Source organism: Podarcis erhardii (assembly GCF_964252035.2).
Source record: "Podarcis erhardii genome assembly, chromosome: 1".
Taxonomy (NCBI): domain Eukaryota; kingdom Metazoa; phylum Chordata; class Lepidosauria; order Squamata; family Lacertidae; genus Podarcis; species Podarcis erhardii.
In genome coordinates, this window is record NC_138497.1 from 35,964,565 (window position 1) to 35,978,745 (window position 14,181).

The following is a 14,181-nucleotide window of genomic DNA, read 5'->3' on the forward strand; positions in this document are numbered from 1 at the left end:
TAAGTCTACCTATGGCTGAAATAACCACATACCCTTCCCCTTATTTACCCTGTCTCACTTCTCTTCCTGCCTCTGTTCTCTGCATTGCCTCTAGTTCTAGACTGTAAGCTCTACGATTCTATGATTCTCCAATGGTGTGCTGTATGGGGCTGATGGAAGTTATAGTCCAAAACATCTGGAGGGCATCAGGTTGGCAAAGGCAGTGGTAGCCAGTGTTAGATATTACAGTGGGTGAGAAGGGATCATAGAATTGTTGGAAGGGACCATGAGGGTATGTATGTATGTATGTATGTATGTATGTATGTATGTATATAATATACCGCCCTATACCCGCAGGTCTCAGGGCGGTTCACAATCTAATCCATCCCTCCTGAAATGAACGAATCTTTCACCCAATGTGAGGCTCAAACCCACAACTCTAAGATTAAGAGTCTCATGCTCTACCAACCGAGCAATCCCTCATACCCACTGTGAAAATTACCAGAAACAAGCAGCTCCAGAATAGAATAAAAAAGTATACCAGCTCTGAGAAGGTTGCTCTGTGGGCAGTATCTACCATTTTTCACTCCATATTCTGAATTTACTTCCATCCCAAAGTATGTTTATTTTGGACCAGATGCGAGCAATGTTTTATGGTATTTGAATGGGATGCTGTACTAAGGAATATGACATAGGAACTACCCTGTGATACTAAATAATTTGCTAGATTTTTGGTGGTTATTATTTCCAAAAATTGGAAAAAAAAACCCTGAAAAGGGTTGCTTGATACTTGATTTTGGGAAGATCCATCAGAGAGCGCTCAGATTCATATTATTCTCGGCAACAACTAGCTGCTGAAGCCAATAAGCAATGACCATGCATGCCTGGACTGACCCTGAGATTCCAACCAAAGAGGCCATTAAGAATAGACTGTTCTGATAACAGCTTTCTGTCTTGAATTCCTTCATGTTTTGGTGTGTGTTAGGGATGAGCCGAAAACAGGAAGCCCTTTTCAAAGTGAAAAAACCTCTCTTTCAGTGGTTAATCAATTGCCTTGTCAAAAGGAGGCAATTGTATTCCATCTATAGTTATGTGACCATACTGACTCTGAGGAAAGTGTTTGTGCCCCTGCTCAGCCATTAAGTTCAACAGATCCCCACCCCCCTCCAGCTAGTTATTATCTTTCAATTTAATCCACCCCACGTGATAGCTGTGAGGCTAAAAAAAGGGGCGAGGAAGAAATGGGATCACGGCCTTCAATCTGATAAATTAAAAACAATCAAATAGCCTGGAACTATGAAGCCAGCTACAACTAACCAAACCACGGTTGGAATTTGGTATGGATACCGTTTGAGCAGTTCATAGAATCATAGAATCATAGAGTTGGAAGAGACCACAAGGGCCATCGAGTCCAACCCCCTGCCAAGCAGAAAACACAGTTATGGCTGGGAAATGAATGAATCAATGAACGAACGAATGAATAAAGAAGTTAAAACTGTTTTCGAAATCTAACTTCATTTCCTGAGTTCACATGTGGCGTTCTGCCTGTTTTTCCTCAAAAGTGTTTCATGACTTCAATCAGGATGCTCTCATGCTGGTTGAAATTAGTCCCACTGCACTCAACTGAGGTATTTGGACCTGATTTAAAAACAACAACAGAACAAATATGTGAAAGAGATGCAGTAGCACCAGTTGGCCTCAAGAGGGTGCCAAGTAGCCACGTCTGAGAAGGATATTAAATGCAGTAGCAGCAAATGCAAAAGAGCAGAAAACAACCTCCCCTACGTTTTGCCACATCAACTCCCAAGCATCACTATGGAAAAGCATTAGAAAAATGTGAGATGGGGATGGCCCACAATGTATTTGTGGATCAGCCTTAAATATCTCAATATGCAGCTATTTAAGAGTAATAGCTGTCAGAGAAAATAGATGTCAGAGAAAACAGAAGCGGAAGGCTACTCGTGTTTGCTTATTTGTCCTATGTCTGGAATGCAAATCAATCCAGTGAATGCTATTGGTATTTCCTGTGTTGCGGCTTTCCATCCGCAAACGATACAGAATTGATTACATTTCCCCCTCCGTTTGCATTGTGTGTCCTTTGCACTGAAACGAATGGGGTGGAATGGGGAGGAAAGACAACAGCATTTGCATGGTTAATTACCTAAGTGAGATGGATAAGGAAGTTTTTGGCAGAAGACAAACTGCAGCGGAACAGAAGCAGCGCTTCATGCAACAAAAACAAAGCACCTTCTTACATCCCTAATCATGCCAGAGATTGTGCATTATGTTGTACCGTTTACAAACACTTTATTCTTTCATGGCAGGGATGAATGGATCAGTTTACTTCCAGTTCCTGTCAATTTCATGTGTGTTCCTTCACATATCTGTCCTGTCCTGTACTGTATAAACGTGTGTGTGTGTGTGTGTGTGTGTGTGTATACATATCTATCTATCTATTGATCGATCGATCAATAGATAGATATAATTTGCATGAAAATTTGTGAATGCACTTGAGCTCATATATTTTGATGTATTTTCTCTGGGGTGTATATCATTGGACATATATTGCTGTTAGCTGCTTTGGGCATCTCCATTTTGAAATGGTATAAAAAGGAAGCAAAAATGCATTTATAACTTCTTGACACTCTTGGTACTTGCCCATCCCTCACCAACCTTTGTTTCCAGCTGCAGGAAAAATAAATAAATGAAGCGGTATAGATGTAAACACTGTTGATTTCTTCCTTACCTCCATTTTTTCCCATATAATTTCATAATTATCCTGATCTTGTATATCCTGCATCAGCTGTTGAATTAAAGCCGATTTATTTGTGGCAGACAAGTCATTTTTATCGGCGGGCTGAGTGACTGACGGCTTTCGCGGCCTCTCTTCCAGGTATTTTTTGATGCTTGGTGAGGATGTGCAAAGCTCTTCATCTGACAGAATGTCACTAAGAGGCCCCGATTCAATGCTGTCCCCTACCGAGGAGATTATGTCACTCGAAGAGCTGGGTGAAACTCTGCCTAACCTTTTGTGCTTCTTTTTGATCTGATAGGTTGGGTAAAGCTCAGAGTCCGAGTTCATTTCTGAGAGTTCCCAGTCGTCGATGTTTTGAATGGTCTCCGCTTGAGGTTTCTGAGGAAGCAGTTTTGTCAAATTTTCTAATTTCAAAGCTAACACTTCAGTCTGTTTGAGGTGTGAGGGAAGCGCTAAGTATTCATCAGAACCATACCAGGCATCAGCAACTTTGCTGTCCGTATTGACGTAACTCGGTGAAGATGAATGGGGCTTTTTGCCCTGACTTCTGGGAAGAACGGGAGATGAGGACACCGCAGAATCTGAACCAGCTGAAGAGCCACTCACTTGGCTATGAGCAGGTGAAGCAGAGTGATCTCTTTCACTGCAATGCTGGCCATTCAGTTCTTGCCGTTTACAAGGATCAGAAGACGCAGAGGTCGAATCACTTTCGGTTCCTTCTATGGACTGCAAGCTACCAAAGGGAATTCCATTTTGCAAAGCAGCGAGGCCTCTTTTAGCCAAATGATTCGCCGACGCAGCATTGGATCCAATCCTCGATATCCTGCACAATGCCACCTCCTCGGGAATGTCGTGGGACTTTTTGCATCGCAGCTTCTCCCTTCTAGTGTTGTCACTGGGCTTCCCCAGGCCAACGGAATTTTCCTTCAGGTGGTTTTGAATTGTGTACTTGAGATTCTGATCACTTATGTTGTGTAAGCAATCACACGACTGGCTGATGGAAGAGGGGCAGTTGTTGTACGCTGCTTGCAAAGCCAGGCAAAGTTTGGATCTGTCTGGTGGATCCAACAACGAGGGTGTGCTCCTGCTCATTTCAGTCTTAAACATCAGGGAGATCTGGTTTTTTATATCATTGATCACCATATCCGTTCTAAATATGTCTTCTTTTAGAAACAAACCACGTTTGGGCACAGTGGGTTGTGTAGGAGAATCCTCATTGTAGTCAAAGCAGTCTCTAATTGATCTCTTGGGAGTGGAGTTTTCGCTATGAGGATGCTGTTGGCTTTTTGCACCGTCAGAGGTTAATGGATCGAGCTCCTGTTTTACTAATTCAAAGACAGTCTTGCCATCAAGTGAGTTCACAGAATCCTCTGGGCCAGATATTTTACAAAGAGGCAAGTTCCCAGAAATATGAGAGAGTGAAAGTTCAGGGGACAGAGTCGATGATGGTTTGTAACTTTGGCCTTCCGCCTGGTGGTCTGTTGACATGGGTAAATGGATTTCTTTTGCATTAATGGTTTCATTACATTTGGAAGCAATCGAATCAGTTGCTACTGCCAGTAATCCAACACTTCTGATAAGCTCTGGGAAATCTTTTTCCATTTCACTGCAGCTCCAAGTCTCAAATGCTTTTACTTTAGCCTGACCGGAGGTCATGTCACCAAGCGCACCAAGAAAGTCTTCACTGGGGCTGTAGTCAGATAGTTCAAATGCAGTAATTCCACAATCCAGCGACAAGTAATTCTGAGAACATTTGATAGTTAGCTGTCCTGAGTCATCCACTTCTGTTAAGGAGTCAAGGCGGTCCTGTGACAAAACAGAAATAGGAAAGCTTTTAGTGTGAGTGTGTGTGCATGTGTGTGCAAATATAGCATCAATCCTATGAGTTTAACACTGATCCCATGAATCACACATCTTCCCACAAAGCATGAAAAAATACAGACTCAGGGGCAGTTTCCTTCTGTAATCTTTAGAAATAGAACATTACTGAATGCTAACAGAAAGCAGCCTTGTCACATTGCTGTGAAATGGGATTAGACTTGTAGTAGAAATTCAACTTTTTCACTTCAGTTTCTGGCTTTCATTTCTAAAAATGTAAGTTTACTAGACATCAAGATTCAGGTCTACTTCACAGGATATGGACATCAATGTTACGTCAGGAAAACAGTACATACATAATTATTATTACTAATAGTCATAAACTGGTCTATACACTACCAAGATGGTTTCTGAGGAGAATATTATCAGCTGATCACACAAGCCATTCAGGGTCTACCTAGGTAAGCTGGGTCTCAGAACCAGTTCCTCATTCTGAGCAACTCATCTAAGAGACCAAAGGAATCGTTGCCACTTAACAGGAGGAAGAGGGGCGCGGCAGCAGTAGGGTCAGGGTGGTGCAGGGACACCAGCAGAGCCAATATGAAGCTCCTCCCAGTTTCCTCGCACAGTCCTAACCTTGTTACTGCCATGTTCCTACCTCTCCTAAAGAGCAACGGCGACAGCCCTGTGGCTTTAGTGTGGCTCTGACCCCCCACCCACTGGCAAACCATTCCCACACTCAGCTAACATAATGCATTTTCTGGTTCTAAGCGAATCAAAAATCTCCCAGAACAGGTCTTCTTACGGCCAAAGGTAGCCGTTCAATCAGGCCTGTGAACAGCTGGTCTGAGGCCCGAGCTGGGAGTCTTGTAAGAAAAAAGTTACAAATTCAAACAGCATAAGTCTGGCAGACTGGGGGACTGTGCCAGCTTAGCTCTCTGAGGTATGGGGCAAGTGTACCTGGCTGTCGCTCCCCCCTCGCCCCACTGCATGGGCCTGCATTCAACTAGGAGCTGCAGCAGCTGCAGCACCACAGCATGTGGATTCATGGAAGACAAAAGCCTTTGTGAGCTTTGTTGCCCTTGGGCTAGGCCCAGAATCTTCACAAATGGCTTTTGCAAAGAATGCAATGACTCAGGAAAAAAAGAATATTTGTGTCTGCCAGATCTTGCTCATATCTGGAAAGTAGGGGACATACTTGGCACAAAAGATCAATTTTTATTCCTCTAGGAAGGTTCATTTTACCAGTGCTGGCTTAGAGATGCTCCCTGGCAAACTCTCTTTAACCTGCCAGTCACAACCAGATCTGAAGAAACAGTGGGCAAAAGACAGGTGTAGACAGGAAACAGAGGTGGGTGAGGAAAAGAGTGAGTTTCAGCCTGTCTGCTGGTCTCAATTTCAGAGCCACCCACTCTCTTCAGATCGCCTTCTTCGGTGAGAAGCCATTGTTATTTTTAGCATTTTTACTAAGCCTCTGCAAGGATACTTCTTTAAAAATTGGTAGCTTATAGCAGCAGCAACTAAAACCATTCTGGTAAAAATAAATAATAATAATAATGTCAAGGGTCGTAACTAGCTATGCCATGGACAAACTTATTGTACAAAGGGCTTCTGCAAAGAGTGTGTGAAAACAACTTGGACTTTTAAGCTTGTGCAAGTATTGCGCTTGCAGTTTCTGTGGAATAGAACCAGGCTCTTGTTTATTCTCGAGTCAATGAACTATACAGTATCAAATCTGAAGATGAGTCTCAGCTCGCCAAACTTTTGCCCGGAGACAGGATTTAAATTTTGGGAACTGAACAAGATAAATCTTTGATGTTGTCTTAGGAGTTGATCCTGTCAAAGCACAGCATCCTTCTAAATCTGCTCCATGCCAGGGAAAATCCAAATCTCTGACTGCAGCCTTAGGCGGCAGCAATTGGCCCTGCCCACATTCTGCCACTGCAGCAAAGCATTCAGTTAGTTGGGATCAAGCAGGGAAAGTGCATCTTTTAGAATTCCCTGATTAAGAGCTCAGAAAGGGCAGTAGATTAGGGGAAAGGACCTGTAGCCCTTCAGGTGTTTTGGGACTCAAGCTCCCATTGGAAAGGACCCTATGGGTCATCTAGTCCAACCCCTGAAATGCAGGAATATGCAGCTGTCCCATACAGGGATCAAACCTGCAACCTTGGCGTTATCAGCACTATGCTCTAACCAACTATCCATGCCAGGGATGACAGGAGATGAGGTCCCCCAGCAACATCTGGAGGGCCACAGGTCCCCTATCCCTGCCTTAGCTGATACTCAGGTGATTCTTACTCAAGTCTTTGGGTAGTATCTTTGGAGGCAGCCCCTTCTGATTTCTGCACACATCACCCCAGCCAGGACCACGCAAGGGTCACAGGAACACAGCAAGCTGCCCACTGGTCCATATAGCTCAGCAATAGTTGCATTCGTTGGCTGTGGCTCCCTAGGATTTCAAAAAGGCGACATTCTCAGTCCTACCTGGAAATCCCAGGGATTGAATCTGGGACCTTCTGCAGGTAAAGCAGATGCACTATCAACCAGCTAATTCAAACATGAGCATTGCCACAAGGAAGCCACCAAAAAGCCCTCCTTTAATTCCCATTGGGCACCCTGTGGCCCTTGTCTGCCAGAGCCAGTACAGAATCAGATCTCCATCATAACATCTAAAATCCTGCTTTACTTGGCAGCATTTCCAATGATCTATAGATCATTGTGTCTCTGCACACAGCCTATGTCCCCCCACAAACTCATAACAATATTTTTTAAAAGTTATGAAAGTTCACCAGCATCTTAGCGTGTGTTTCTCCTAACATGCATAATTTTCTACTTTTTTTTTTTTGCAAAGCAATTTTCTCCTAATATAATGAATTTGTTTGTGTTATTTTCACTAACATGCCTTTATAGGCAAACTTTATCCAACTTTATGCATTTCTGTACACATCAGTGGACAATGTCACTGCAAAATTCAGTGAAGTGCACATTTTGAAGGGAGACGGTGTTTCCATACTTGTATGGAAACTTGAATTAGGTAGACTGGCCTTTCAGTGATAAGTGGCTTGAGTTTCTCCCCTGTCCTTCGTCTCCACACTGCAGTCATCATGTTCAAACTGGCCCTAAGACAACAAGGTCCATGAATAGTGGCAAACTATGCATTGTGGCAGTGAACAGGCAGGCATGGACTACGCTTGACCCTAAGCACTCCAGGAATTAAGCATATCTAGCTATGGAAGACTGTGGCACAAAACACACTCCATTCGAAATAGATTATACTGATTGAAATGAGACTTATGCCCCCCCCCCTTTTTTTAGGATTGCAGGAGAATTCTGCCAATAAGGCATGTACATTTGTGCAATCATGGGCCAAATATTAGCTGTAAATCTAAAAGATCCTTCCAGCAGTGGTGCTAAAGTGAACTGATAACTTTCCACTGGAAAGAAAAAATTATCATGGATGCATTTGGTCTCTTTGCTAATCACAGAATGTAAGTCATCCACATGCTCTATGCGTCTTTGCCACATAGGTTATATAGAGGCATTTGCCTTTAGCTCTGTATTCATTTGGTTTTATCCCTGGCACAGCAGCTTCGAAGCCAACATGACAGACCTACACTTTATTTTTGCTAGTTCAGTCATTTTGTATGGATGACTACAGCATTCATTTAAAATTCACTGCATTACACTAAAATTGATTGACAACCCTGGGCAGGAATTAGGTTGAATTGCCTGAACTAAGCAAATTTTGCAGTAGTAGCCGAAGTAACTGTATTCGTTCAAATGAGCTTGAAACACAACTAAGGGGTTAGAGTTCAAAAAGTAAATTCTTACGTTTACTTGCCATACCTCCTTTGTTTCCTCTGAAAAGGCTTGCAGAATATCAGTCTGCCTGGTGTAATTCCCATTGGCATCCTGCAGTCCCTGTAGAATTCTCTCTCGTAGAACCAGGACAGAAACTCGAAGCTGGTGCCAAAGAAGTTGTACTGTATGGATGTCAACAATCACGTTGACGGAGTAAGACAAGAGCTTCAGGGAAAATTCAGTCTCCAGAAGAGCATGGATTTGTTCAACGTGATCAGAGATATCTTCACATATATCCTGTAAGAAAGGTGGGGGAAGAATATTAGCCAAAGTTATACAGTAATTTGATTTTACATTTTAAATTGCAGATTTAATTTTCATAATCTAAAGATTATATATAGCACTCTGTCTGTCTATCTGTCAGGCGGCAGAGGAACCAACCCCCACGGCAGGTTGCCAGGAATGGAAAAGACAAGGAAAAGTTCTTACCATCTGCTTTTTATTCAATATTTACAGAGAGAGGCTTGGGAAGGCAGCCTCTTGGAATAATGGTGTTGCCCCGAGTGACTCTCCATCACCTTTTCTCCCACTTCCTCATTCGCCATCTTCTCCCCTACGGGTGGCGCTGAGGGCCCTTTGCTTTTGAGCCCTTTGCACTACTAGTTTCAAGGCTCACTGGGTTCTGGGAGAGAGAAGGTCTGGAATGCTTTCTAAAGACCATCAGCTGTTGGCCTCCTGGTACTTCCTCTTCCTCTCCCATTATTTCCCAACTTTTCCCCTCATCTGCCTCTGAGCTGTGACCTCCCTCAAACCCGTTGTAATTCTCAAATATCTCCTTCTTCTTCTTCTTCTTCTTCTTCTTCTTCTTCTTCTTCTTCTTTTTAAATGTTGAAGCTTGACTACCCTACGTTCACCTACAAATGGACCTTGAGCTCGTTTGGAGGTTCTAGCAGGGGAGCGCAGCTATTGTATACCCTTGACCGAAGAACGGTACACTCCTTCTATCTGGGATGGTCGTCCTCTTCCACCGAGCGCGCAGCTTCGGGAGGGACGCACATGGAGCGGTGAGGGAGGAAGGGGGCACCCGCCTAGCCAGCCAGATCAGCCGAATCAACCCTGGCGATCAATCGGGTGACAGATGTTTCAGCCAGATCGCCCTCATATCCTATCTTCTTCTTCTCTGGAAGGGTCAGGCTGGGGAGGTGGGTCTCCACCATTCCTCCTCTGCCCAGTCCTTGATTCTCTCTTTTACGATGCACACATCATCTGAGACCATTTCTGATGCTCCTTTCACAAAAGCTATCCTCTTTGGCATTGAGAAGGCATTTTCCTATGGATTGTATTTGAAGGGTGGTGCCTTCGCTTCAAGCATATAATCTGGTTTACTTGACTGAACAATCTGTAGCTATTTGCCCTGTGTACCTGAACTCTGCGGCATATTAGGATCTGGATTGCAAGACTGATCTACAGCAGAGCAGGGAGGGGGAAACTTTTCCAACTTGAGGGCCACATTCCTTTCTTGGCAGCCTTCCAGAGGCCACATCCTAGTGGTTGATGGGGACAAAATGGGGCAAAAAGAACAACAAATATGAATTTTGCTTTTACGCAGTAGGCTAGTTTCTATACACACTGACATGCTCCGCTCCATCCAGGAAAACAAGAGGCATTATCAGAATTCAGGGACAAGTTTCATGGGTCATGGGTGGCTGGGAATGTCACCCAGACACAGCTCTGAAGTACTGTAATGTCCAGCTGAAGTTTCTGAACTGTATTCAGAGGAATATCTATCCTATATATAAAATACCTCTCAAGAAAGCTAAGTGTTTTATGTTAATTAACTTGGTTGGAGGGTAATTCGGACATTACTTCAGAGCTGTGTACATATGTCTGGGTGACATTCCCAGCCACACCTCCTTCCCCATGACCCCACCCCTTACTAGTGCTGCTTTGCAGCCTCCTTGAGAGGGCCAGTGTGGTGTAGTGGTTAAGAGTGGTAGATTCGTAATCTGGGGAACTGGGTTTGCCTCCCCGCTCCTCCACATGCAGCTGCTGGGTGACCTTGGGCTAGTCACACTTCTCTGAAGTTTCTCAGCCCCACTCACCCCACAGAGTGTTTGTGGTGGGGGAGGAAGGGAAAGGAGAATGTTAGCCGATTTGAGACTCCTTCGGGTAGTGATAAAGCGGGATAACAAATCCAAACTCTTCTTCTTCTTCCTTGGCTGTTTTCCCCTGGGCTGAAATTTGTCCCTGAATTCTGATAATGGCTCTTGTTTTCCTGGATGGAGTGGAGCGTGTATGGGTGACATTGGAAAGGCTTTGGAAAACCACATACCCCAATAATAGTAACAGTTGCTACTGGTTGTAGGCCTCACTATGTCATACACACAGCAGGAGTCAACTGGTGTTACACATTAACAGAACAATCGACAGCCTCAGCCTGCTTTCTCTTGAGTTCTTTCATGGCTTCGAGGGTACGCCAAATATCTCAAATATGACCTGACACCAAGTGAGCATTCTCAAGAATGAAAAGAGGGAAGCAGGAGGCAAAACTTCTATGACATTTCCTATGCAATGTTTAATGGAAGAGCATTTAGGTTCAAAGGGGTAATCTATTTCAAAGAAAGCAACAGTTATTTCCAGAAATCAACCAATTCCAATGTTGGAATCTAACCATAGGGGAAATCTCAGGAACACCTGAGATCATTGTACATGTAATATCATGAATCCAATACACTACATTTAAAAGAGGAATTAACCACCACTGGTCATTGTCACAATATTATGAGTTATGTTATGAGTTTGTAGATGCCAGGCCTCTCTAATCCTTGGATGCAGTAAGGAAAGATGGGACCCAGAAGGAAAGCAGAGGGAGTGGGGAAGCTTGTTTCTCCCAAAATAAACCATGAACAATAACACGAACAAACCTTTGCTTCAGATAGGATCAAAATGGGGGAGTTTGAGCTGTGTGTGCACACTTCATACACAAGCTAATTTGCTTAACCATTGTTTTTTGGCTTGGAATTGTGTTGAAATGTGGCCACCATCCCCAAACTTGCTTCTGTTCTCTTCACACACATTTCTGATTTACATAATCCTAACTGTGGGAAGCAGGAAGTGTGTTACCCCAGGAGATCTCTATATCACTTCCATTGTGAAAATATCAACCAGCCATTCTGAGACATTCACCCGCAATTTTCCCAACAACTGAGGTGTATGGCAAGCCTAGCCACTGACTATTAAGCAGACATTTTGTCCTTCCTCCAATACTTAACAAGTGTCCTTCACAGCAGTCAAATAGTAATCCTATTGGTTGGTGTTTTGAATCACCGTGACGAGGTGAGTTCCCATTGCTCTGTCCCAGCTCCTGCTAACCTAGCAGTGTGAAAGCATGCCAGTGCAAGTAGGTACTGCTATGGCGGGAAGGTAAACGGTGTTTCCATGCGCTCTGGTTTCTATCACGGTGTTCCGTTGCAGCAGAAGTGGTTAAGTCATGCTGGCTACGTTGCCTGAAAAGCTGTCTGTGAATAAATGCTGGCTCCCTCAGCCTGAAAGCGAGATGAGCACCACAACCCCATAGTCACCTTTGACTGGACTTAACTTTCCAGGGGTCCTTTACCTTTTTTTACCTAGTAATCCTATTGAACTAAGGATTTTTTCATATAAAAAATAAGTTCTTTATTAGAATTATTATTTTTAGAGCTGATATTGATACTAAGGTAGTCCTAAATGAGAAGTAAAAATTATATCACATGCTCCAACCACAGACAGAAAAAACATCCTACATTCCACTTTATATCAGCATGACTGCTATGCAAATAGGGATTTTTTCACAAAAACAAACAATGAAATGTTAACACCAGATGGGGTTATACACTGTTAAAGTAGGCAGACCACACAGCTTCATACCCAGTGCCAGATTGAACCCTGTGGAGGCCCCTAGGCAGTTGAAATCTCGAAGGGGAGGGTGGAGGGCTTGTGCAGGCACTCTAGTGGAATAGCATTGAACTAAGAAAGCTTGGTTGTAATTATCTTTCAAGATCAAATAAAAATTATTTTGATCTGTTGTCGCAAGGCCCCTAAAAGGAGTGGGGCCCATAGGCTGGTGCCTATTCTGCTTATTTGTTAACCTGGCACTGTCCATACCATTTCACAAGGGACAATTAAAGTGTGTACAACTAATGACTCTGAAATAAGGCAGACCAGCATGCCATATGAGAGTCTGGAAGGCCATTTGTGCTGTCATCCCTGTTATCATATTGCAAGAGAGGCCATCAAGAACAGGGTTGTTGTTATTTTTTAAATAGAGCTCTGAAGACTTGAGCACTTTAGTAGACTTGTTTTTATCTTAAACCTAAGTCAGGCACATGCTTATAAAACCATGTGGTTTCCTGCATTGAGTTGATAGGCTGTACAGAAGCATCTTGGAGCATGGAATTTCTCAGAGTGTAGAGGCTGCATCTGTACAAGACCAACTGTCCATTTATCTCCATCCAAAGGACAGCTGATCCAATAAGTTACAGCTGCTACTATCTGTCAGCCAAAGTCGGAGCCCTCCATGTTCATTAAACAAAAATCCAGTATAAACACTGCAGCCTGCAGACTGACAATCTTAAGTGTGTTTACTTGGAAGCAAGTCTCTATGAATTCAATGGGATTGACTCTCAGTTAAGTGTACATAGGAATGCAGCTAGACATTCCTAGGGTCTGCTCGAATCTAGCTTTTTCTAACAAGTTTTAAACCGAAACGCTGGTAGTGTTTTCCCTAGAGATAGATACAACACGACTGAGACATATGTGAAGTCTAGTGGGAGATGAAAGGTTCTAGTGCGCCACAGTTAACAACAGTGACAGAAGCAAATGTACTTTGGTTTATGTTCTTTGATCTTGTGGTAAACCCCCTGCAAGAAATAAGCCTTTACTCATTGCATATGACAAGCTAACATGCAAAACAAATTCATGGTTTAAGAGTGTGTCTGCCTTGTTGAAGTTTATTTTAATAATATTATAGATTCCTCCAGGAATTGAAATTCCAGGCTAAACTTAAGAGATAACATAGAACGTTTAAAAAAAACATTTTCATATTGAGATGGAGTTAGAACGCTATAATACCGTTGCTTTACTGACCCAGAGAGAAAAGTTATTAACCCAGTTATCTGTCAGTGAAAATGGGGTTGGTGCTGTTGCTATATAATACGGAATTGATTCCTTTCAGAAAATAACAAGAGTGAGGCTTAGAACTTGCACAGTAACTTCTGGGTGTTCAAAGCAGTTCATAAATATTACGTCAATAATCCCTACAACAGCCCAGTAAGTTGGTCAGTGTTATTATTCCCATATTGCAAATTGGGAGCTGAAGTCAAGAAACAAGCCCTTTTTCTCAGGGCAAACAAATGGATGGAGATGGTGGTGGGATTCAGAATCATGTCCACTAATTTTCCATGTGTCCATCTGAACCTGTCCAAAGATCAGACCAGTCGCATGGCCTTCTGACCTGGTTATCTTGCCATCAGGCTCCACCCTGAGAAGGAGCCATAATTTACACCAGGGTAATTCTCAGTGGGGAGAAGTGCTAGGCCCATCGTCAAGCACAGGGAATCATTCGTCCATAGCAATGTACATAGCAAGGCACAAGCCATACATACACACAACGACTCTGACCGGACGATCTGTGCCCTGGGTTTTTCTTGCTAACAGAGCATGTGGCCAGAACTAAGTACACACACAGTTTGTTTGGGTGCAGACTCTCTGCACGTGTTCAGAAAAACACACGCTTTTTGCCTCCACTTTTTGCCATTCACTATTGATTGTTGGGTGAGAAAAGTTACGGT

At 43.3% G+C, this 14,181-nt stretch overlaps 1 protein-coding gene across 3 annotated transcripts in view; it reads right to left on the reverse strand.

The window, feature by feature from the left end:
* Window positions 1–14,181, reverse strand: part of AKAP6 (A-kinase anchoring protein 6) — a 239,361-nt gene that overhangs the window by 158,618 nt on the left and 66,562 nt on the right. For 2 of the 3 annotated variants that reach the window (XM_081857580.1, XM_081857578.1), the window contains exons 3-4: window positions 8,384–8,650; window positions 2,726–4,540 (exon numbers count right to left, since the gene is read on the reverse strand). In XM_081857580.1, the coding sequence (XP_081713706.1) occupies window positions 2,726–4,540; window positions 8,384–8,650 (2,082 nt within the window). The remainder of the gene's footprint in view (window positions 1–2,725; window positions 4,541–8,383; window positions 8,651–14,181) is intronic. The other variant, XM_081857579.1, reaches the window with a different exon arrangement.